Source organism: Siphateles boraxobius, unplaced genomic scaffold (assembly GCF_051911475.1).
Source record: "Siphateles boraxobius isolate OS27281-9 unplaced genomic scaffold, OSU_SipBor_1 33, whole genome shotgun sequence".
Taxonomy (NCBI): Eukaryota; Metazoa; Chordata; class Actinopteri; order Cypriniformes; family Leuciscidae; genus Siphateles; species Siphateles boraxobius.
The window spans coordinates 3,396,249-3,422,532 of NW_027508953.1; the positions used below are offsets into that span (position 1 = coordinate 3,396,249).

At 46.4% G+C, this 26,284-nt stretch overlaps 1 protein-coding gene across 1 annotated transcript in view; it reads right to left on the reverse strand.

Annotated features, from left to right (window-relative positions):
- Positions 1 to 4,179: 4,179 nt before the first annotated feature.
- st3gal1l2 (ST3 beta-galactoside alpha-2,3-sialyltransferase 1, like 2) overlaps positions 4,180 to 26,284 on the reverse strand; it is a 56,380-nt gene continuing 34,275 nt past the window's right edge. Inside the window, exons 5-6 of the mRNA XM_077195070.1 lie at positions 4,501 to 4,620; positions 4,180 to 4,419 (exon numbers count right to left, since the gene is read on the reverse strand). Coding sequence (XP_077051185.1) covers positions 4,255 to 4,419; positions 4,501 to 4,620 — 285 coding nt within the window. The 3' untranslated portion in view covers positions 4,180 to 4,254. The remainder of the gene's footprint in view (positions 4,420 to 4,500; positions 4,621 to 26,284) is intronic.

Consider the following 26,284-nt stretch of genomic DNA (forward strand, 5'->3'; position numbering starts at 1 on the left):
GTCGGCTTCTTACGGTACGCTTGGAACCTCAACAGAGGTGGTACCATTTAAAGCGAGCCGAAGCGAGTTTTATTTTAATAAAGTATGTTTAAATGTTCGCCGGTTCCCACCTCCTTCTTCCCTGAACATTGCTACACTGGTGCCGAAACCCGGGAAGAGGGAGGAACGCGCTGTCAGAGAGTCCTCGCCGCTGTGGGGAATCCGCGGTGCCATCGATCATGGTGCGCGAGTCGCCGCCGCTTGCCGCTCGCCGTGGGCCGGAGCCTGCTGCCATCCGCCGAACGAGGGGAGGAGCAGGGAGCGGGGGACTCGCGACGATGGACGCTCGAGGCGGTGCGCTGGAGTGAGTTGCCGGTGGGACGGTCGAGCTCGCTGCCGGCCGCCTGGGAGTTGGAGGGGCGGCTGTCGCCCGGGAGTGAGCGGGGGAGTCGCCGTCGCTCGCCGTGGGCCGGAGCCTGCTGCCGTCCACCAGGAAAAGGGGAGGAGCAGGGAGGTTGGTACCCCCCGGCCTGTGAGGGGCGATGGGGGTATGTGGCGAACAGGACGGCCGAGGGACGTGAGAGAACGGCGCGAGGCCGGTGGTGCAATTGCTAATGAGCAACACCTGTGAAGCACAACGGTCTCACATCTCTCACGGAGGAGCGGAAGCATAAAGGAGGAGTGACGACGTTGATGATCGAGAGCGAAACAGGCCTGTATTTTAGTTGAGTTTTGTTTTTTGTATTTGTGTTTTATTTTAGCCAGCAGTCGTCCGCGAGGGGCTGCTGGCCGTTATGTTTATTTTGGGTAAGCCAGCAGTCGTCCGCGAGGGGCTGCTGGCGGTATTTTAGTTTGTTTGGTTTTATTTTAATAAAGTATGTTTAAATGTTCGCCGGTTCCCGCCTCCTTCTTCCCTGAACATTGCTACAGTGCCTTACCGAACCGAACCGTACCGTACCATGCAGTGGAAAAGCGCCATAAGTTTGACAAGAGTTTACAGTTTGACAAAAGCACAATGTTGGGTTTTATTGCGACACAAATATAAATAAACACTTTGCAGTTTGAATTGTGTCATGTATGAACAAAGTGACCGAGTATGCTTTTGTTTCCAGTGCCGCGCCTCACACACACACACAAATACACCATTCCAGGCTGCCGAAATAAAATTTGATAATAAAATAGTCAACCTAATATAAAATCACACTGCTCTGTTTAAATAGCAGTAGTACAATTTGTACCATTTAGCGTAAGCACCGCTCAACTGTGATGTTTCCAAGCACATTTTTGCATATGTGAAAAGGATGATTTTTCCCTGTCGATATTGCAACGTGAGTGAAGTTGCTACAAAGCCTATAATAAAGAATAGTTTGCCATCAAATACATCGCGAATGTTGAAACATTTTGATTCTAATGAGAGAGTTAAGTGAGCATAATGCCCCTTACTTTTACTTTCGCTTTAAATTATTTAGTTTTGGCTTGTTTATAGTTATTTTTTTTAATTCTCGTTCTGTTCTGAATATTACATTTAAAGAGTTTGTTGTGAAATATGTTTTGTGTATTTTTTTAAGCATGCAGCAAACGATAGGATATTAATTGGTTAAAATTCCTGTATTTAGGCCTATAGCTTGATCAAATTATTTCAGAATCGACTTTGCGTTGCAATCGCGTCAAGGATCAGCAAGTGCACGTGCATCATCAAAAGTGGTTAAAAAAGGTGCTGATCTGATTTTTTTTCTGCGCACAAGCCTATGGGTCGCGTCAAAAAGAAAAAGAAAAAAAGGGTCCCTCTTGAAAAAGTTTGAAAACCACTGATGTACCTACCTAATAAATAAACAATCTCCAGTTAACTAGCAGAGCATTAATTAAGTTCACTATTAAATAAGAGATCTAGGGCTAAAATGTGTTGTTTTTTAAATCAAGCTGAGCGCTCGTTGCCGCAGCGATCAGTTGCATGGACACAGTGTTCTCTTGTGGCGCGCGCAGTCTTCACTCGGTCTTACGCTCTTCAATCGATCGCCACTGCGGAGACTCTATTCATTCCGGTGAAATCACAAAATAAAATGCACACAAACGTGTCCCTGCTTGATATAGACTGTAACCACTGATGAACATATTCAGTTTTGATGAGAGAAAAAAAAAACTATACGAGGGCGGATTAGAACCCGTAACCTGACACGCTTGGCAAAAGATCTACCACTAGACCATGTATAACTATTATCAAACCGGCCCTCGGCCTCGAAACACTACCGGCCCACCGAGAAGAGTCCAGACTCTCCCGATTTCCACTCCGCCCCTGGTAGGGTGGGTACAGAAACCCGGTATTAAACGGGCCCCGGGGCTGAATTTTGAAAGACCGCTGTATCGATAAGCTCGGATGTTCGGTTCTGCTGTCGGTCAGTAGCGGTTTTAGGCACGGGCGAACCGGGCAGTCGCTCGGGGCGGCATTTTTTAATGTCACATGGGGGGCGGCACGAGCAATTAAAAAAAATCGGCGTGGTTTTGTTACCGGTTTTCTACGATCTATCATTTCACTGTGTGGGGAATTGGCTAATTGGTGCCCGCCCATGCTTGCTGAGAAGGTGCCGTGTGTGAAGCCGTTTTCTTATTTATTTATTTATTCTTATTATTTTTTCCGGCGCCCATGTTAACAGATTAGAGCATTCACACACCTCACGCAGAGGCGGCGCGGCAGCGGGTAGCAGGAGCACTAGGTAGAGCAATACTCTAATGTAATTAGTGGGCTAAAGTCAGTCACACCACCTCGACTTTCTTCCAATATAACGCACATTCATTCATAATATTATACAGGCAGGACAGACAAGAAAAGGTCAAAGCCATCAGGTGCACAATTTAGAAAAAAGAAAAGAAAAGAAGAAGAGGAGAAACGAGCAAAAGATAAAGTTATGCAACTATGTTCTCTCTGTGGTATGATTACGGTATCCATGTTGTCATGAATGAAGGGCTAATGTTAATTGTGGGTAACTCGTCTCTTACGTTTCTTAGCCTTTTTGCTATGATGCTTGTTATGCTTATAGTCAACAAACACAAGATCTAATTTAACCATAATATTGTGCTTTGCAACAAAACTGTTAAAGTTCAGTTATTATTTATTTCCATCAGTTGGGTTAAGGTTAGGCCCTGTAATTAGCTAACGGAATTTTCAAATCTGTAGGTAAGTTTTTATCTTCCTTATGATACATCACATTGACATATTTTTACCAATGTACTCCAATAGTATACAAAACATTACAGGTAATATATTACAACATGTTATATACTAAAATACATTCAAACATGCATTTATTCAAATGTTCACCATATAACATACTATAATGAAACAACAGTTGAACGCCATTAGTAACGTCCAAATAAAAATTTAATACACATTTAGCACAATACCACGTGCAGGCCTCACCACGTGTGTCAAGCACAGTGCGAATCATCAGAATGGATTCTTACCCCTTAAAGCACTAATGTACAATACATGTTTATTAACAGTCAACCAAATCTCTTTTCTTCAATAAAACAGAACTCATTAAACAACATACCTAAACAGACAAATATCATCAGTGGATAACAGGGGCAATGACTTCTCTCTCACTCTCTCATGTAGACACTAAGCGTAATATGACAATTAGTAAGCACCATGATGAATTTCGTAAAAATCGTATTACAATTAAACATTTCATCACAACCAATACCATCAAATGCTTCTATCACCTAAATCACATTTATTGAGCAGAAAAAAAAGCATTTGAATGATAAACATCAGCATACCAGATGAATATTCACGAGAGAAGCGAAGTGCATGCGCTCATCAGCCTCAGCAAGTAGACTGATGCAAGTAGAAAACCAGATTGCAGATTGTTCTTAAAATCTTCTCAAGATGTTCATTCATGAAGATCCATCAAGACATGCATGATTTACAGTGATGAATACATTATCTTACAAGGTGTTCAATATGTCATAAATTACCAAAGATAATGCTCTGTTAACCGTGCACCTAAACATTTAAAGGTTGCTTAGCAGTAACGTTAAGGTGGTATGACAGGGAGGTATGTTCTTTAACCGTTTTGCATTTTCATTTTACCATTTGGCATTTTCATTTTACCATTTTCCATTTTCATTTTGCATTTTGCATTTTAACCGTTTTGCATTTTCATTTTTTGCATTTTCATTTTCGTTTTGCATTTTAGAAACAGTATTGCATTTTCCCTAGGTGCGAAAGCACCTATTTGCAAATGCAGCTTCGGATGACACATTTTTCACCTCTTGTTATTTCCCTCTGAACACCTGAATTTTGTTTTCCAAGTACAGTTGCATCATGGTGTCAAACTCAAAGCTGCCACTATGTGCACCGGTATGGAGGTTTGGTGAGGTATTCTCAAAGTAGTGATACCAGTTTCCATATTGGTCAGCACCAAACCCAAATGTAGAAACCTGTACAAAAGAGAAGGCTAAAACTTCCAAACAGTAATAAAATGTAACCAAAAACTAAAATGAAAGAGAAACTTAAATTACCTGGTCACAGATGTGCAGGGCAAATACAATAGCGAGGAAGCCAGTGGATGGATATTTTCCCCTTTTCAGCAACCATATCTCGTGGACATACTTAATGAAAGCAGGATGTAAAATCATCACCTATGAGAACAACACATGCTAATCACCATTAGGCCTTTTCACACTTGAAATAGTTAACCCTGGGTCATTCTAAACCCTGGGCAAACAGAATCCTGGGTTATCTTTATTCACGTTTCACACTGCTCATACAATACCGGGGTTTATTACACGGCTCTGTGGAATTCTTGATTGGTCAATAGCTTCGTGTCGGAGTCCTCATCATCCTGTCGGGGTTATTTTGAGGTCTTTTTATTTTAAAGTCTTTATTTGCATACAGTATTTGCGGTGTCAGTGTTACTGACTGGACAGATGCAGCACGTGACCTGTTTACATAAAGGCTCTAGCATTGCACATCCTCATATAACACATTGCTGATATAACATTGCTGACTTTAAATAATATTGGGTCTTCAGCCGAAAAAGTTTAAAGGGGCATTCGGCAACTCTAGCTATTTCTTCGCTGATTTTCACTTTTGTTGTCGCATGTTTTCTCAACGAGCTCCCCCTACAGCTGTGAGGTGTATATTTCACAACAATGTCGTAAAAAAATCTCACTTGCGGCACCCTTCTCCCCCTTTCAACCGCTGCTCATGCGCATTTGTTATTATCGGAGCCGGCCAACTTTATGGTGTGGAGCTATGTCTACCGAGGTGGGTAATCATACACATTGAGGGCGGCGTGTGTGTTTATTTCGAATTGCCGTAAAGCAGTTTGTGTTTCTCGCTTGTTCTCGCTTCTCACGAGACTTCCTTTTTCTAATATACCGGGACGTTAATCCTCATGTTGCAAGGTTGGTTTTCCGCCTAGGATTGTGGGGGGGAGCGGGGAAAGTCACCATTCTCACCAGAACAGGTGAATAAACCATCCAAATGATTTCTAAACTATTGCTATTTTCTATGCTAAATAAGATACCAATGGTATTTTGTGTGCTATTTAGCGAAGAGGCAAGGTGTTTTTCGGATAATGCTTTACTATTTAAACTAAGTCGCAAACCTTTATGAGAGATGTCGTTACGGAGCTCAGGGACAACATGTGCTGTTCGTGGTTGTAGCCTACAACTGGACTAAACTAATTCAGTGGCAAATTTTATTACCCAACAATCTTAGACTAAAGATTTTAAGTGGAGGCTACTGTGAAGCAACATATTCAGAACATGAATGACACACAGTAAATATTCCATAGTGTATCTAATATAATATAGGCTGTATATATTTCTCAGGTCTGTGAGGCAAGTATATGCTGAGTTTCGGTTCATTTATGAGACGAGCTGCAGTTCAGGCGCCGCGCCTCCGTGTCTTGATTATTGTCTTAAATCCAGGTAATTTGTTGATGAAACATTGATTAAAATTAAGATACAATTAATACAAAACGAAATTAACATTAAATAAAGGCTTAGTGGTTTCTGTTTGAGGTCTCTGTGAAAGTTTTAAAGCAGTCTTTTAGTGCCACTTTCAGGGAACTGTCACATCCGTAACATTGTTTTTTCCTCATAAATGCGAACATGAAAAATAAAATACAATAAAGATTGAATGTTCTTTGGAGAGCCAACCCTTCTTCAGCCGGTGGGTAGTATTACTTCACACATTTCACAGAATTACTAAAAAATATTTTGCCACCTAAAAATTAAAGATTTTTTTGTATCACGTCCCTAATATGTATTTCCCTCATATTAAATATAAAATGCATGTGTTGTATTTTCTAATGTCTGGACTCCTTTATTAATGGAGTACTATATATAAACAGAAGTTTCAATAGCCTATATTAAATGCATTTTCTTAGAATTTATATTTCAGGTTTTGACTGCAAATTTCACGTCCATAACGCTGGAATTGCCCAATTTTAAATAATTTATCCTCAACTAGTTTTGTGGTGTAGGTTTACGTATTTTATAATGTTAACTTCAAATAATACTAATAGTAAAGATATGGTAGTGTAGTCACCCTGAAGAGGGGAACATAGAAATATTACCACGACAGACACTTGTTGCGTTTCCCTCAAATCTCTGTATTATGAGTAGCACAAAATTACCATAAAATGCATAACTTGCATATAACAATATTGCATTCTCAACTTGTGACCCATATTGTATCTACTGTCAAACACATAAAGCATTTTAGCATCAATTGGCAAAAACACTATGTCCACACTGTTACACACCATAAACAAGTTGATCTTCTTGTAATAAAGAACTCATCATGGAAAAAACATGCTGTATTTTTGTATTTTCAATGCATTTTTAATTGATAAAGTTAAATAAAATAAATAATACATTTTAATATAAATATTAATGATTAATCGATAGTCGAATGAATGAATGAGTGTCACGTCTCGCTTGTCTCGCAATCTCTGTTCTCAATCTCAATCTCCTTAAATTATATGTTTATCTCTGTAAAGCTGCTTTGAAACAATCTACATTGTTAAAAGCGCTATATAAATGAGGATGACTTGACTTGACTTGTTTACTTCGAAACGGAAGACGCGCCCACTTTTGACGCAAGGCCTCATGGGACGTAGGGAACTTGTGGATAAAAGCAGAGTCCGTCTATGGAGAGTCTTGGCACTTCCTATTAGCCCCGTTGTATATCATCTTGGTTGCAGTTCCATTAGAATTCCACTGGAGGTGATCGCGGGCGAGTGCAGAATGAAGGGGAGTCTATGGAGCTAGACGGCTAAATTTATCCCTGTCTCCTGCTTGTCGTTGAATCAACCTAGATTTTATTGTTGATTCCGCAAGTTCAATATAGATTATAGACCAAAAGTCGAATGAACGAGTACTTATGTCCTTTCGATTTCTTACAGGTTAGGTCGTTGTTGGCTGGAACACACAAGCATTCTGCTATTATGTGACGTCATCACATTTTTGAACCGATTTTTAGAACAGATAAGTGAACTTAAAAATTCAATTTTCAGCTGAGTGTATTATCTTAGCCCCCCCTTTTGAAATGCAACTTTCAAATTACTTGACAAAAAATTACATCCTGAGAAAAGTGGATTTCTGGGGGTGAAACCCCATAGACTCCCATTCATTCTGCCCTCGCCTGCGAGCGCCCCCGCATGGACAGAGACGTGTTACTGCAGCCCATCCAGAAACCGGAAGAAACCAGACAGTGCCAATTCTCCCCTTATTAGACATTCTCTGATAAAAGTGTGCTGTTGCCATAGATACGCAAAACACTAACACCAGCAATTTCACAGTTTCATAAAATAAAGTAGGCTAGGATATCGGAATGGATAAAGAAAACAAAAAAAGAAAGCCTAATTGGACAGAGGAGGAGAAAAGCATTATTCTTGACGAATATGATAAAAGAAAAACTATTTTGAAAAGCACACTAAATCCCAATGTAACTGCTGCAAAAACAACAGAAACGATACTCGGTTACTAACGTAACCTCGGTTCTCTCTAGAGAGGGAACGAGTATTGCGTAAGTTTAGCTTACGCTACGGGAAAGATTCATCTTCTCGAGATACTGAAGCCAAAAAATTATCCTTAATTTTGTATAACTTGTCAACGCAGTGCAGCAGCTAGCAGACCTAGAGCAGGCCATCTCGTGTGCTCTTTGGCTGCCCTGCGGGCAACTGCTGCAGCCTACCAGTGCGCCCGGCGTGACGTCACGCCCAATGAAGGGCGCCCGCGCCTTTATAGCGTCACAGCCCACCAGATAGGCGTGGCTTAGCGTATAAAATAGGGGCTGTAGGCTGAATTCTCTGGTTTTTCGAAGACTGAAGCGAAGTCGCTCGTGGCGTGAGCACGGCCGGTTACGCAATACTCGTTCCCTCTCTAGAGAGAACCGAGGTTACGTTAGTAACCGAGTATCGTTCTCTTACGAGAGGTTCTCTCGTATTGCGTAAGTTTAGCTTACGCTACGGGAACACTTTGTCAACGCCGTGCGCGCCAAGCATCCACATGAGACCCCGAGCTTAAGGGGAACCCCATAAGTGGAAAAAATAAGGTGGCCAGCCACGCGGGCCATCACTTGTACATAAGCACACATAGGGAATACAGAGCAGCGCGCCGGTCTGTATAGTCATATGGCACATACCCTACTTAGTGCAGCTCAACCAGGAGAGCTGAGTCATGAACGTGATCTGAGCAGGAGATCTGGGCAGAATACAAATCTTTTCAGACTGACAACAGTTTAGCCTGCAAGGCAGGAACTTCTAGGTTATAAAACCTGACAAAGGTAGACGGGGAGCTCCAGCCCGCCGCTACACATATGTCATGGATAGAACTTCCACTGGACCATGCCCACGACGAGGCCACACCTCTCGTGGAATGAGCCCTGATGCCCAGAGGGCATTGCAGGCCTTTTGACGCGTAAGCTGCCGCTATAGCGTCCACTATCCATCTGGACAGGCTCTGTTTCGAGGAGGCAAGCCCCTTGGCGCGCCCACCAAACGAAACGAAAAGCTGTTCCGAACGCCTGAAGGAGGCGGAGCGCGTAATGTAAACCCTCAGCGCTCTGACAGGGCAGAGGAGATTCACATCACTTTCGCTGTCAGATGCTGGCAGAGCTGACAGCGAAATAACTTGCGCTCTGAATGGAGTGCCCATCACTTTAGGGACATAACCATGTCTAGGTCTGAGGATGACTTTAGAGTCATTTGGTCCGAACTCAAGACACGACGCGCTGACAGTCAGCGCGTGCAGATCCCCTACACGTTTTACTGACGACAGTGCAGTCAGAAAAACGGCTTTTAGTGATAGATATTTCAACTCCACGGAGTCTAGTGGTTCAAATGGAAAAGCTTTCAGGGCCTCGAGGACCAGTGAAAGATCCCACATGGGAACCGACGGGGGGCGCGGCGGATTCATCCTTCTAGCTCCTCTAAGGAAGCGGATGACCAACTCATGTCTTCCCAGTGACTGGCCGTGCGTCGATTCCGCGAATGCTGCTACGGCCGCCACGTAAACTTTGAGCGTGGATGGGGATCTTCCCTTATCCAACAGCTCTTGTAGGAAAGTGAGCAGATGCGCCACCCCGCATGTCCGCGGGTCCAGACCTCTGTCGGTGCACCATCCAGAGAACACCGACCATTTAGACGCGTAGAGCCTTCTCGTGGAAGGGGCTCTAGACTGCGTGATCGTGTTCATCACTCCTTCTGGCAGGGCAACGAGTACCCGTTGATCAACCATGCATGCAGAGACCAGCGCTCTGGATGGGGATGCCAGATCGTGCCGCGAGCTTGAGAGAGGAGATCTGCCCTCACCGGAATCGGCCACGGAGCTGTATGTGACAGCCGTGCCAGTTCCGGGAACCAAGTCTGATTCTCCCAACGCGGGGCTATGAGGAGCACCGAGTGGCGCGTTTCCCTGATCCTCTTGATCACCTGTGGCAACAGAGAGACCGGAGGGAAAGCATATAGCGGGAGGCTGGGCCAAACCTGGGCCAGCGCGTCCTCGTCCTTCGAGAAGAACATCGGGCATTGAGCGTTGTCTTTTGACGCAAACAGGTCGACTTCCGCTCTGCCGAATAGGCGCCACAGTTTCTGGACCGTTTGGGGGTGCAGGGACCATTCCCCTGGGGGAACATTGTCCCTGGACAGTCTGTCTGGGCCGTCGTTCAAATGGCCAGGCACATGCGCCGCCCTCAGCGAGCGCAGGTTCGTCTGTGACCAAATAAGGAGGCGTTCCGTCAGATTGCAGAGATTTCTGGATCTGACACCGCCCTGACGGTTTACATAGGATACCACAGATGTGTTGTCCGAGCGGACAAGAACATGCTGGTCCTGTATAAACGGGAGGAAGCACTTCAGCGCGTTCTCGACCGCTATCATTTCCAGACAGTTTATGTGAAAACCCTTCTCCTGGTCTGACCACTGGCCAAAGGCCGGTCTGCCCTCGAACAGCGCGCCCCAACCCGAGTTGGACGCGTCTGTCGAGATGACCTTCCGATAAGAGATGGTTCCCATCATTACTCCATGCTGGTACCAATCGGCCACTAACCAGGGCTGCAGAGCTGTTATGCAGGTCTGAGTCACTCTGATTTTCTGGCCGCCAGACACCCAGGCTCGGCGAGGCGCGCGAGCATTCAACCAGCGTTGGAGCGGGCGCATGCGCTGTAGGCCCAGCTGGAGCACCGCTGCAGCTGATGCCATACAGCCCAACATCCTTTGAAATGTTTTCAAAGGGAGAAAGCTGCCCTTCTGGAAAGATGCGGCTAGGTGGCGAACACGGCGCGCGCGCTGTGTCGATAAACGAGCCGTCATGGTCACCGAGTCCAGTTCTATTCCTAAAAAGGAAATTGACTGGCTGGGCAGTAATGAGCTCTTGGTCCAGTTGACCGTGAGACCCAAGCTTTCCAGATGACTGAGAAGCACTGTTCTGTGAGATAGTAGTTCTGTCTCTGACTGTGCCAATATCAGCCAATCGTCCAGATAGTTCATTATGCGCAGCCCCTGACTTCTCAGGGGGGCGAGCGCCGCGTCCATGCACTTTGTAAATGTACGGGGTGCTAGGGACAGGCCGAACGGCAGGACGGTGTATTGATATGCCTGACCGTCGAAGGCGAATCTCAAAAATTGCCTGTGACGGGGTACTATCTGAATCTGAAAATAGGCATCCTTCAGATCTAGAGAAATAAACCAGTCCCTCGGGCGAACGTGCGCGAGGATTTTTCTGGTCGTAAGCATTTTGAACGGTCTTTTTACAAGCACTTTGTTCAAATATCTCAGATCTAGGATAGGTCTGAAGGCTCCGTCCTTCTTGGGTACGAGAAAATATCGGCAGTAAAAGCCTGACTCGCTCAGAGAAGGCGGCACCTTTTCTATAGCCCCTTTGCACAGCAGCTTTGCTATTTCTGCGTGAAGTAGGTGTGCTACTTCCGCATTCACTATCGTCGCGGTCCGGGCTTGAAAGCGCGGAGGACGGCGAACGAATTGAAGTGCATAGCCCTGCTTTATTGTGCTCAACACCCATTCTGAAATCCCTGGGATAGTTTCCCACGCAGCTATGTGAGCCGCCAGGGGGCGAATGGCCTCCGGGTTCAGACCGCCGCCATTTGCGGGCTTGTGAAACTGAACCGGAGCCGAGAGCGCGGCGCGCGCGCTCTCGGTTCTGGGCAATGGCCGCTCGCTGACAGCCGAGACCGGCTGACTTATGTGAGATGTCCCGATCATAAGGGATGGGGAACATACTTTTGCCACACTTTGACGCGCGAGCAGCGCTCTGGGCGGGACAGCTCTCTGTAAGCGTGAGCGCGCGCACGCGGGCACGAGACTTACAACTGTATCTGACGCCCCGATCATAGTAGATGGGGAGCGTTTTATTAACGCCCTGTGTTTCGTGATAACACTTAAACGCACAGGCGGGACCCGGGGGAAGGTTTGTGTTAGCAAGCGTGAGCGCTCTCTGGCGGGCACGAGACTTACGTTCATAAGCTTTTTTGATCGTGTAACAGAGCGGGCAGATAGTGGGCACAGACCTGTGGACACATTTCTTACATTCAACACTCGAGCGGCTTTTCTGCGCTTTATGAGAGTGTGCTCTGTGAGTGACACGGGATTTTGAGTGCTTATGTGTAGGGGTGAACACTGGGGCGTGGGCACATTCACTACACTTAAAACACTGACGGCGTGAGCCGGACCAGACATTATACTCTTTTTGAGATTTCTCTGGGTCGCCGTGAAAACGGCGTTTGTGTGCAGGAGAGAGGGTGAATAAACCGGCTCGTTGGCTGCTAGTTGAACCACTGCAGTAGCCTGTTCGAAGGGGACTGACAGGGAAATGAACTTTGACGGCGGTCCGGCCGCAGCGGGACACGCGCGTCTTTTCTCTCCCGCTGTTAGGAGGGCTTCGCGTGCTCAGACTTCAGCGTGAGCCTTTGCCGAGGCCCTCTGGGGGGCGGCGGTCTGCGACGGCTGTCTGAGCGCGATCTAGGGCGGCCGCCCTGACGTCGCTGCGAAGGCTGATGCTGAGGCTGTGCTGGACGCTGGGTGCTGGTTCGCACAGGAGGCTGGCTTTGTCTCTCGCGAGAGCGGCCTGTGGCGGAAATCGAGCGCCGCGGCAGGAAGAGGTTCATGGCCTGCGTGGTCTTTTGCACCATAGAGAAGCGGTCAACAATCCCGTTCACCGCTGGGCCGAAGAGACCAGTGGGGGAAAGCGGCGCGTTCAGAAAGGTGGCTCGCTCAGTTTCCCTCATATCCGCGAGCGTTAACCAGAGGTGCCTCTCCGTCACGGTTAACGCGGCCATGGCTCGTCCGATGGCCTGGGCTGCAGCTTTGGTGGCGCGGAGAGAAAGATCCGTCGCGCTTCTCAAATCCGTAACCGCAGCTGGGTCCCGGCCCTTCTCATCCCATTCACGGAGGAGGTCGGCTTGCAGGATCTGAAGCACAGCCATCGAGTGTAGAGCAGACGCGGCCTGGCCGGAGGCGGCATAAGCGCGGCCGACCAAGGCGGAAGTGGCTCTGCAGGCTTTAGACGGGAGGGCTGACCGTGACCGCCATCTCGCGGAGGGCGGGCAAAGGTGCGCTGCGACCGCCTCTTCCACAGGGGGAATCGCTGTGTACCCTTTCTCGGCGGCGCCGTCCACTCGGGAGAGCGACGCGGAGGCCTGTGACTGAAGTCTAGCCGAAAAAGGCGAATTCCACGACTTCGTCAGCTCCGCATGAAGTTCCGGCAGGAATGTAGCGGGCCTGGTTTCTGAAACTGCGCGGCGGCGACTTTGAAGGAAGCAGCCGTCGAGCCTGTTCGGCGCGGGTTCCTTCGGCAGCGACCACTCGAGCCCGAGACGGTCGACAGCTTGCGTCAGCAGGCGCATAAGTTCCGCGTCAGCTCCAGCGCGGGTACGGGCGGATTCCTGGATTGACGAGGAGGCGGAGTGAAGCGACCATTCCTCGCTGTCTGATGCCAGGATAGAGCAGCAGTCTTTTGTGGCGTGTCCCACGGACTCATCCTCCGAAGTGACGGCAGTGAGGCTCGCAAGCGGCAGCTGCGCGTCAGTGAGGAGAGGTGGGGAAGGCGAGAGCGAGGCTCGAGGGAGGTTCTCCGGCGAGCGTGTCGCTGTGGCCACAGGTTCCGGCTGTCTCAGGGAACGGCGCTTCTTTCTGCGCGGTCCCACAGGAGGCGGAGTGACTGCTGTGGTGTTGAACGCTTCGAGTCGAGCCCGCAGGGTCGACAGCGGAAGCTCCTCACAGAGCTCGCAGCCCCCGGACGCGAGGGCGAGCTCTGCGTGTTCCAGGCCCAGGCAGAGAGCGCAGATCAGGTGGCGGTCTCCGGCGCTGAGCGGGGCTTTACACGAGCCGCAGGAAGTGCGAGGCATCTTTAAAAAGACGCTCGCTGCTCTTTTAGAATGATTTGCAAAAAAGGATACGTCGCCGGATAGCGTAGCTCGCACGGATGGCTGAAGGTGGCGAAGACGGCCGGCTTCCTCAGCGCTGTCCTAAGCTGGCTGTTCGCTGTTCGACGGCGGCGGTGGCTTCTCTCAAATCCAGCGATGCGAAGAGCTCGCTGAAGAGTCGAAAAATCAGAGAATTCAGCCTACAGCCCCTATTTTATACGCTAAGCCACGCCTATCTGGTGGGCTGTGACGCTATAAAGGCGCGGGCGCCCTTCATTGGGCGTGACGTCACGCCGGGCGCACTGGTAGGCTGCAGCAGTTGCCCGCAGGGCAGCCAATGAGCACGCGAGATGGCCTGCTCTAGGTCTGCTAGCTGCTGCACTGCGTTGACAAGTTATACAAAATTAAGGATAATTTTTTGGCTTCAGTATCTCGAGAAGATGAATCTTTCCCGTAGCGTAAGCTAAACTTACGCAATACGAGAGAACCTCTCGTAAGAGAACAAATGGAAGAAATAACGGAAAAAAAACAATGCAAGGAATCTTGATGTAAAGAGGACGGTTCAGGAAGTCCTTAAAAAATACGAATATATTTATATCTCTGTGGTCGCTAAAAAAGAGCTGAGCGCTTAAAAGAAAGAAGCCAACAAAACAGTTAAGATTAAAGGGACATTGTGTAGGAGTTTCTCCCATCTAGCGGTGAAATTGTATATTGCATTCAGACGAATTGTGCTCTCCAGTACCTCGCTTTTTCAAATGCGTGTTGCATCTACGGTAGCTGTTATGTACCAAAAAGCTATGACAGGATGTATTCGAATAGCACTTCGTCGAGTTTTCCTTCGGGTGAACAGGTTGTTATTTCAAACAAACTGCAACTTGACACAACAAACAAACGAATGTTACTGTATGAATAATAACAGTGCAATGCAGCCTTTTAAACTTGCCGGGGCAGTGACAAGCGCCTCTCACTGCTCTGCTCCTCCGGTTCTGCTGCTTTCAGTCACGTGACGCTGGCTCTGAATGAAAACGCGTTGTGGAAACGCATTGGCCTAGTACTTTTTGACCCTCTTTGCTATTATAGTTTTTCAAGATGGCGGAATTATATGGAAGCTTCCGTGGACCTAGCCGTCACATGTATATAAAGATAATACATTTTTCGTTTACGAGGATAAGTCAGGTAATTGGCAGAGGTATTTGTACACCATTGAGGACATATTTATGAACAAAAATATTGATTTTAGATACCTAAAATACCTAAAAAAAAACGTCTCAGGTTACGTATGTAACCCTGGTTCCCTGATAGGGAATGAGACGCTGCGTTTGAGACGCGATGGGAACGCTCTGCGTGATCACGTCGTGAAGCACGTGTAAAATCAGTCCAATGGAAGCCCACTACGACATAGGTGACGTCATAGACCAGGAAACTATATAGCAGCCCTGAAATCAGACCCCGACAGCTTCTGAAAAACCTGAAGCAAGTCGATCAGGGCATGCAGGAAGTATGGCAGGCAAACGCAGCGTCTCGTTCCCTATCAGGGAACCAGGGTTACTTACGTAACCTGAGACGTTCCCTTTCAAGGGAACTCGAGCTGCGTTTGAGACGCGATGGGAACCCCATACCCACTAAGCCATAGTGACAAATGCCCGTTCTGTGTGAAGTCCTGCGCACACTAAGAAGCAAGCAACCTCGCCCCAGGAGTGGAGAGGTCAAGGTCATAAAACCTGACAAATGTATGCGGAGAGGACCATACTGCCGCATTACACACGTCAAGAAGGGAAACTCCCGAAATTAAGGCCATAGAGGCCGCCATACTCAGAGTAGAATGGGCCCGCACAGCCATAGGTGAAGGCTGTCCCGCCGCTTCATAAGCCAATGAATAGCCTTGACTATCCATTTACTCATCACCTGTTTAGATGCAGGGCATCCTCTCTTGAGTGACCCAAAACAAACAAATAATTGCTCAGATTTATGCCACAGAGAAGCTCTGTGAATGTAGGCATCTAAAGCCCGGACTGGACATAACAGGTTAAGCTGTTCCTGATCTGGGGTATTAAAGGGAGGAGGATAAAAGGCCTGCCGCACTATTGGGCCCCCAACATTTAGTGGGACCTTAGGAATATAACCCGGTTTAGGGTAGAGGAATGCTTTCAGCATACTAGGTGCAAATTCCAGACATGAAGGAGCAACCGACAGAGCATGTAATTCACCAATTCTCTTGATAGACGAAATAGCAAGGAGAAATATAATCTTTAGAGTGAGGAATTTTTCTGAAACCTCCTCGATGGGCTCGAAGGGAGCCAAGGCCAGACCCTCAAGTACAATGGCCAAATACCAAGCCAGTGCTCTAGATTGCAGTGCAGGCCTGAGCCTCAATGTACCACGGAGAAAACAAATAATAAGAGGATCTCTCCCAAGAGAAGAAGCCCCGAGAGGGGTGATAAGCAGATATAGCCGCTACGAACACCTTTAAGGTGAAGGGAGATAATCCAGCAGAGAAACGGTCTTGAGGAAATCGAGAACTGTACCAACCGGGCAGTTAACAAGATTTAAAAAACGTTCTCCACGCCATGTAGAGAACAGTTTCCATTTCAATGTACATAGTTTTCTCGTGGAAGGAGCTCTGGATTGAAGGACGGTCTCAACGACCTCAGTCGAGAGACCGGATTCTATGAGCTGGGCCCCCTCAGAGGCCAAGCCCACCGTTTCCACAACTCCGTTTAACCCTTTTCTATTATGTGCAGGACCCATAGAGAAATATTTGGCAGAAGTTTCCACGCTGCCAGAAATTCCGATAAGGGAACCAGTCTCTCGAGACTGGCCTCTGGATTTGATTGAACAATCATTTCGGCGCCCTGAAGCGGCGAACCGGCAGGGGACAACCGAACTGACCGTTCTACAACCCTCCTCAGAGGATTGCACGGGGACGCTGACACCTCGGCGCCCTGAAGCGGCGAACCGGCAGGGAACAACCGAAGTGGCAGCGCTGCGAACCTCCTCAGAGAGTCGCACCCCAGCAGAACTCCCGGGAGCATTGATAACGGGGGGAATGTGTACAGGTGCAGCCTCGGCCACACCTGCACCATAGCGTCCAGTCCGAGAGGAGCTGGATATGTGAGGGAAAACCATAGCGAAAAGATCGACCTGAGCTTGACCAAAGATTTCCCATAGGAGCTCCACCACCACGGGGTGAAGTCTCCATTCCCCGGGCCTCAGCCCCTGCCTCAACAGGATATCTGCTCTGATTTACGAGATCGTCAGTGTGTTGTCCGGACCCTCTGCCGAGCGACCACTCATGATCACTTCCGACTTGTGAGGGAAGCATCCGTCGATAGCATAATGCGTCGACAAGAAACCCCCAACACTGGGCCTGGGCGAGGAACCAAGGTTCTTCCACATGACCGAGGCACGTAGGCATAGCCGCGTGACCTTGATCATGTGAAAACGGATTTCCCCTCAGAGAAAACCCCTTCGTCCTGAGCCACCACTGCAGGGGTCTCATGTACAGAAGGCCAAAAGTAATTACGTTGAACGCAGCTGACATGAGACCCACAGTCTGAAACTGTTTCACAGTGAGTGACTTGCCTAGATTAACCCATATTACACCTAGAAAAGTGGTCCTCTGAGCTGGGAGGATCACACTCTTCTGGCGTTGAGTGGCAACCCCAACATCTTTAAATGAGACAGAACGACATCTCGATGCCGAACTGCCATATGCTCAAATTGAGCTAGGATCAACCAATCGTCGATATAATACAATACGCGAATGCCCTGGAATCTCAAAGGAGCCAGAGCTGCATCCACGCATTTTGTAAAGGTGCGGGGTGATAAACCTAGGCCAAATGGAAGAACCCGATACTGGTATGCTTCGCCCCATTTTTAAAGCGAACCTCAGGAGCTTCCTGTGATGAATAGATACTTGGAAGTACGCGTCCTTCAAGTCTATTGTGACAAACCAGTCCTCGGACTGAACCTGTGATACAATCTGTTTGAGTGTAAGCACTTCCTGCTCCATAACCAGAGCCTGCTGTGAGTCCACTACTGTAGGGAGGACCCCCTGAAATCTGGGCGGACGAGAACCGCTGTAACCCTTTTCTATTATGTGCAGGACCCATAGAGAAATATTTGGCAGAAGTTTCCACGCTGCCAGAAATTCAGATACGGGGAACCAGTCTCTCGAGACTGGCCTCTGGATTTGCTTGAACAATCATTTCGGCACCCTGAAACGGCGAACCGGCAGGGAGACCGAACTGACTGCTCTACAACCCTCCTCAGAGGATCGTATGGGGACGCTGACACCTCGGTGCCCTGAACGGCGAACCGGCAGGGAACAACCGAACTGGCAGCGCTGCGACCCTCCTCAGAGAGTCGCACCCCAGAGGGCGCCGAGGAGAAACGATTTCTCAAAACCGTCCCTACCCCGGAGGGGACCACCCTTAGAAGCCTGATAGCCTCAGCATCAGGTCTTCTTCTTTGCACTCTATGCCAGTTTAAGGAACATAGATTGGTGAGGAAGAAACCTCTGGAACGCCGCTGAAAGGTTTAGTTTTCTTAAAAGCGGAGCGTCCAGAAGAACAGACATTTTTATCTTTCTTTTTCTTTATTTTTATATCAGAAAAACGTATACATATAAACATATATATATATATATATATATATATATATATATTCTCGAATATATTCTCGAATAGAGTCAATGCTGACATCCTCACATTCATCTATGTCCTTAAATACTTTACCCACCAGTACTGCCTCATAAAATGTATTTATTATTAAAGATGGCTGGTGGGTAACGTCGGGGTTAAAAATGATGACGCCGACTCGGGAGAGAGAAAGCTCGCAAGCGTCTCTATAATCCAAGGCACTGTCATACCATGATACTTAATACCCATAACATTACTCTAGTTAAGACGTTTGGGTATTAAACACATAAAATAGAAACCGGTTTATTCCACGATCTCGACACCTCAGTGTGGAGATAGGGAAAAACCAGTAGTCCCCGACGAGGAGGCTGAGATACAGAGTTTTCCTGTTTTTTTAGATACATTTCATCTAATAAACTCTTTTTATTTTCACTCTCATAATGTTCAGCTGTCCAGTAAATATTTAACTAGCAACAGCATTAGAAAAACCTCCTTTAAAAAGCTCATCTTTACTCAACAGAGTTATGAGCTGCCCCTTTTATTGAAAAATCAAACATCTGCCTTTTTCTTAATACTTTTATTTGTTTTGTTCACTTTTTCTTAACAAAACACTAACGATACCAAGTCCTCGGAACTGGAAATCGCAGCACACTGGATCTGCAGGTGAAAGCTAAGATAGGGCGGAGCCCGTCCCAACCCACGCTGTCAGATCCGTTTGCGAACCCCAAAATGCGAGTCGCCGCCGTGTCTAGGCAACAGCGGGACCTGCGCGGGTAGCGCGAACCGAACCATTCTCCTCAAAGAACGATCGGCGAGAGCGGAGCGTCTTCATAGATAGACTCATACAATGTACACAATCAGCCCCCTCGAGGACTGACTGGGCATGCTCCACTCCCAAACAAGCAACACAAAGCTGATGTGTGTAAGGAACTCAGCTTTTTGGAAATATTAATAATCAATAATATCTTGTTATTATTAATTATAAATATTTGGGTCAGTTAATTGGATTAACTTGATGTGGCTGAATTAATATTACAATCAATTAATCAGTCCTTCCAACGAACTCTTTTGATTATTAATTTATCCTAATAAAGGGTATCTTCCATGGCCACCGAAGAATAATTATTTCTTCGCCTGTACAGTACTTTGAGCCAGTATGCAAAAACCGTGATCGTAAAGTGACTTGTATTGCAAACAAAACAGAACCAAATACATATAATGTACAAGTTTTATTAACTAAATATAGATATTTATATGAATATAAATAAACTAAACAACATACACACATGAATACATAAATAGGTTAGTGATAGGATGAAATTGGAAACCGGAAGAGGGTCTATGAGAAGAACCATCAGAATTTCATTTTCACATTTCATTGAATTGAATACTTGCATTTGTAATGGGAACAATTCTTGAAGTTGTTGAAAATTGAAGTCGTTGATGGTTCCGGCAGTGTCAAGTGGAAGTTGGTTGAGCGTTCTCTTTCTCCAGGAACGCATGACTGGTTTGGTGAAGGCCTGGGACTCTGTTGAGGCCACGCCGAGCACCCAGGAGAAGTGAGGAAGTCGGAAGGATGGGTGATTGGAGTCGTTGTTGGTTGGAGTCTTTGTTCCTAAACTCTTGAGATTGTCCTTGGTTATTTGTGAGAGAGTCATCTCTCTCCTGCCTGAGCCCATATCTGGTTGGAATCGAGGCCTGTTGGGCCCTGGGGCCCCCGTGGAGGGGGAAGGGGGTTCCCCAGTAACACCAGAACAGTGTTCCGGCTGGATGAAAGAACTAAGATAGGGAGGTCACATGTGGACTGTCTCTAATAAGGCCTGGAGAAGATCCTCCCCTAAGGGTTGTACTCGACCAATCAGAAAGGGGACATGTCTGAGAGGGAAAGTGGCTCTTAGTTGATTTACGGATCTTTGTCCCATAATATGATTATACCTTCATTAATGCTAAAATAGCTATAACACATCCACACTGCATTCTAGAAGAAGGTGATGTACATCAAAGTGTGAGTCATTAAATGAGGATTATTTAGGTAGGAGGTATTATACAGGTGAGGTTACATTGATCGTTAGTTGGTTGTATACCAGGATACATACCATAATATATACCTAATAGTACACGAGACAGTAAACCATTTACACTGTTTCTTTCACAGTTTTATGCATGTTCATTTATAGATCAGTTAGTCTATGATTAACGCAGCAAAGTCTGTTTTAAAGAGGGTTTCTGTTTCATAGTCTCTCTCTTGAGTATGTGGCCACATTCCTCGGAGGTCGTAAAATCTCCTTATCATGCCCTGTAACATGACACTGTTTCTTTCACTTGTGTTTGTTCATTTGGGCTGTGTGAGGAGTTTCATAAACCTTTGTATATAATGAATAAATAGTATGTGTCTGATTGGTCCATACCCTACATGTGTGTCCCCACCCGTAATATAACGAGGGCAGGGAACAACACACCGTCTATAATCTTGCTTGCTCGCCATAATAATGATAGATTGGGCTTGACAGACAACAATAAATAGACAAGGACAGATATACAGAGAGCGCTTGCTGAAGGTACAGAAGCTGTCGCGGTCTGATTTCAGGGCTGCTATATAGTTTCCTGGTCTATGACGTTACCAATGTCGTAGTGGGCTTCCATTGGACTGATTTTACACGTGCTTCACGACGTAATCACGCAGAGCGTTCCCATCGCGTCTCAAACGCAGCTCGAGTTCCCTTGAAAGGGAACTACACATAGTCCCTTTAAGCAAGACTACAAATTTTAAGATTGTATGCACCGCACCGTGGTGAAGAGTTCACTCTATTGCTGTACATTGCTTCGATGAAATCGGTATTCTTGCAACAATATTTCATCGCTAAGATGGTCCAAAGGGTTCTCCCTATCCCTAAAAATTCTTCTTTGCCCATAATGATCTTCAGCTGCAAATTCAGCCATGTCGTCTTATTTTTGTCCGCGTTACTCTTAAGTTTTCGATTTCCAAACCTTAAGTTATAGGCTAGGGAAATGACCGTTAAGGGGTTTTATGCAACACATAACACTTTTTAAGGGATTATTTAAGTGAAAAAACAGCATTTAAGGGAAATTCTAAGTGTTTATGACGTTTGACTTAAAGAAACCCTTAAGTAACACTTACGTTTACGTTTACATTTTGCAAATTAACCCTGTACAGGTGATGTGCAAACGCGGATGTTTTACATGTCTTAAAGATATAAGTGAATAAACTGGTCCCCATTACCATGCCCCGCTCTAGAGTGCCATGTGGGATGGGTGGTCTGAGGATCATGGTGACGGCTTCCCCGCCGGGTAAAAAATCCCTGTGGGCCCCTCACTCCTCTATCACACCGCAGCCGGTGGAGCACCCCATTGAGCATGCTGGTCCCTCTGTAATGCACTGACCAGCCGTTTCACTGATCATTGATCCGTTGGCTATGATGAAACGGGCTCCCGAGGTCGTCGGGCTTGTGTGGAATCCTCCACCGTGTCCCGAACCGTCTTGGTTTGATGATTGGTTTCTCTGGAGGCTATCCCTCCAGTGGAACGGTCTGTCGTGATGAAACTGTGTCCGGCGACCACTTCCTCTTGAAAGGGGGATCCTCATCTCCCCTCTAAGGCCTGGCTCTGTCGCTTGCTGCACCCTACTGTGCACCCTTATTACTCCACTGTGAAAAACCTGTTGAGTCCTCCAACACCCTGGGCCGGACGCTCCGCCATTACATTTGTAATCTAAATGTGTCTGGCTTCTGGTGTCATTCGCTTCCTGTTATTTTTAGCTGTGCAAAACAACTTATGTTGCTAGGTCTTGCAAACTGGTATTCCTTACCATATTATTGTATGTAGTGTCTTAATTATAAACAAGTTGTATTGCGTTTGTAGTGCAAACAGTTTTACAGTTCACTGCACTTTGATATATTCTTCTTGTTATTTCCCTATAGCGGCTGTTACAACCCTATGATTCTCTGTTGTTTTGTGAGTCTCTCTGTATGTCTGTCTAGGAACGTCAGCTGATTGGTTCCTGCAGGATGATTGGAACGCCATCTGATTGGTTCCTGCACGGTGATTGATGCTCTTTCCTGATTGGTGCAGAGCTTGTGTTTGAGCAGAGAGAGAGAGAGAGCTTGTGTTTGAGCAGAGAGAGAGAGAGAGCTTGTGTTTGAGCAGAGAGAGAGAGAGAGAGAGAGCTTGTGTTTGCGCAGAGAAAGAGAAAGAGAGAGAGAGAGAGAGAGAGAGAGAGAGAGAGAGAGAGAGAGATCTTGTGTTTGAGCAGACATAGAGCTTAGAGAGAGAGAGAGCTTGTGTTTGAGCAGAGAAAGAGAGAGAGAGAGAGAGAGAGAGAGAGAGAGAGAGAGAGAGAGAGAGATCTTGTGTTTGAGCAGACATAGAGCTTAGAGAGAGAGAGATCGTGTGTTTGAGCAGAGAGAGAGAGAGAGAGAGAGAGAGAGAGATTGTGTTTGAGCAGAGAGAGAGAGAGAGAGAGAGAGAGAGAGAGAGAGAGAGAGAGAGAGACTTTTGACTTTAAAACTCTTTTATCAAACATCTAGTTTAAACATTAGTATATATAAAGTTTAACAATATTTGCACCACACAGAAAGACAAGAAAAGGCAAAAAAATAAAAATAATATTAATAATAATGTATAAATAGAATCACTACCAATTAAACCATGACCTCTCCAAACACATTTCTCACCACAAGAGCATTTTTCACGCTCCACCTTGCATCAAAAAAATCCATATTATTTGTTAATTTACAATAGGCATATTCTACCTCAACCCGGTACTTTACTAATGATTTAAACATTCCAACCAAATCAATATTTCCCCCCTCATTTTTACATGTGTGGGATTTTAGAATTGCCAACTTTGCCTGCCCTAATAGAAAGTTCCCAAGAGTGTACTGTGCTTTCCATTCCTTCTTGTACTTCAAGCCCATAATAAACAGATTTTTTGTAAACATTACCCAAGTTCAGTGAATATTTTATGCAACAGTTCAAACAAGGGAGTTAATCTAAAACAATCAGAAAAAAAATGAAAAGTAGTATCAAGAACATTACAAAACGGACATGTAGATGAAACCATTGCATTAAATTTTGACACAAAACTATTTGTTGCCACAGCACAATGGAGTATTCTCCACTGGAGATCTCTAGATCTCTTAGGAATAGGGGGTTTATACAAAGACCTCCATGATGGAGTTATCTCTGAAGAGATAGATGAATATTCTCTCCATTTAGTATCAGTACGTCTTTTCAATTGAGCATAAAACAAAGATTTCACACACATTCCATACAACATCTTTTTTTGCACATTTTGAAAAAATACATTCTTAAATCCCTTTAATAGCAAAGTATTATTTAAAACGTCATCCAATTCATAATGTATTTCTACTATAAGATCAGGAAAAGTCACAGACTTTTCACCATTTTAAAAAAAATTGTTTAAAAAGGTCAAAAAAGATTGAGGAAAAGATTTTTTAAGATCCTCAATTAACCCTTCAACATATCTTTCTGGTCTAAGACCAACTTGGTCAGCTATTGATCTAGTCGTATGTCATTGACCTTTTGTAGAGTCCATTATATCTACTACAGCAGCTATTCCAGTCTTTAAAAAACGTATCAACTACTGTACTTGAAATCGATGAGCTTGTTTTAAAAAGAGGATTAAATAATAATGGGTCTAAAACACCAAGTTCACTCTCCTTTCTCACATTCTTTAACAATTCCCAAGCTTTGAAAACAGACGCATAAAATTTTAAAAGAGAACAACTTACTCTCGAGACAAAAGATTTTTCAATTAAGAACAACTGCTTATCTATTCCGATTCCTCCCATATCTTGTAGAATAGACAAGCTATATGCAACCCAGGGTGTCTTATCTGAACAGTATAACAATTCCTGTAATGTTTGAAGTCTCATTGTTTTAATTCTTGCTTGTAAATTTATGAGTCCTTGTCCTCCTTCAATCACTGGGAGATATAAAACTCCAGGAGGAAGCCAATGAAAACCATCCCCAAAAAAATTGACAAAACTTTTTTGAATCGTGACAAGTAGCTCTTCAGGAGGATCCAACACTATAAACCTGTGCCACAACATTGAGGCTGCCAAGTTATTAACAATTAAACATTTTCCTCTATAGGATAACTTTGGAAGGATCTGTCACGGCCGGTTGAAGTGAACAAGAGAATAGGATCCATTTGCAGCATTTATTAAACATACAAACTCAAACTACAGAAACGTAAACTCAGGTACAAGAAACAAAGTCAGGACAGAACAACCAGCTAACAAACATTAAGCACTCACAAAGACTACACAAGACACACAAGCTTAAATAAGCTAACATGATAACGAGAGGGTGTGGTCAATGGGAAACACCTGGGAAGACTATTAACACTCAGGGAACAATTAACCAAGAAACATAACAAACCCACAAGACTAACACATACCACTAAACATGAACCCAAAGACAAAACAAAGAACTAAATACGTGACAGAATCCCCCCTCTAAGGAGCGGATACCAGACGCTCCACAAACATAAGTCCCGGGTGGTGGTGACACAGAGGGAGTCCAAGAGGGAGGTGGGAGGGACAAACAATGAAGTAAACTGTGCCTGCAACCAGGGCGGGGCAGGCAGTTCAGGAACAAGCTCAGTGGCGCCCTCTACCACCTGTTCCGGGTCAAGTCTGAGAGCGACCTCCATGACATGCTCCGACACCGACTCTCGAGCGACCTCTACGGCGTGCTCGGGAACAAACCCACGAGCGACCTCCACGGCATGCTCGAGAACAGACTCGGCCATGCTCTCAGTGACAAATCCGGGGACAGCCTCCGCTGCGATCTCAGGGACGGCCTCCTCCGCCGCGATCTCAGGGACGGCCTCCTCCGCCGCGATCTCAGGGACGGCCTCCTCCGCCGCGATCTCAGGGACGGCCTCCTCCGCCGCGATCTCAGGGACGGCCTCCTCCGCCGCGATCTCAGGGACGGCCTCCTCCGCCGCGATCTCAGGGACGGCCTCCTCCGCCGCGATCTCAGGGACGGCCTCCTCCGCCGCGATCTCAGGGACGGCCTCCTCCGCCGCGATCTCAGGGACGGCCTCCTCCGCCGCGATCTCAGGGACGGCCTCCTCCGCCGCGATCTCAGGGACGGCCTCCTCCGCCGCGAACTCAGGGACGGCCTCCTCCGCCGAGATCTCAGGGACGGCCTCCTCCGCCGAGATCTCAGGGACGGCTGCCTCCGCCGCGATCTCAGGGACGGCCGCCTCCGCCGCGATCTCAGGCACGGCTTTCTCCGCCGCGATCTCGGAGACATCTTCCTCCGCCACGATCTCGGGAACAGCTTCCTCCACCGCGATCTCAGGGACAGCCTCCTCTCCCGCGATCTCGGGAACAGCTTCCTCCGCCGCGATCACAGCTTTCGGGAATAAAGTAAGCTTGTGGGGCTCCCCTTGAACCGAACCCACATTGAATGGTGAGTTGGTTATGAAAAGGGCAAAGCCAACATACTGTGCCAGTGTGTATTGCGGGGTATCAAACGGCATAAGTGAATAAAGGAACTTGTCGATTCCCCGACCAAACATGTCTTTCAAAGCAGCGTCCTCAATATCCACCTCCTGGCAAAATTCACAAAACTCCCGCACATACTCATCCATCGGACGATTCTCCTGGCGGGAGCAAAAAACTGCTGGATCCTTTGTGTGGTGAGTGCTTCTGTCACGGCCGGTTGAAGTGAACAAGAGAATAGGATCCATTTGCAGCATTTATTAAACATACAAACT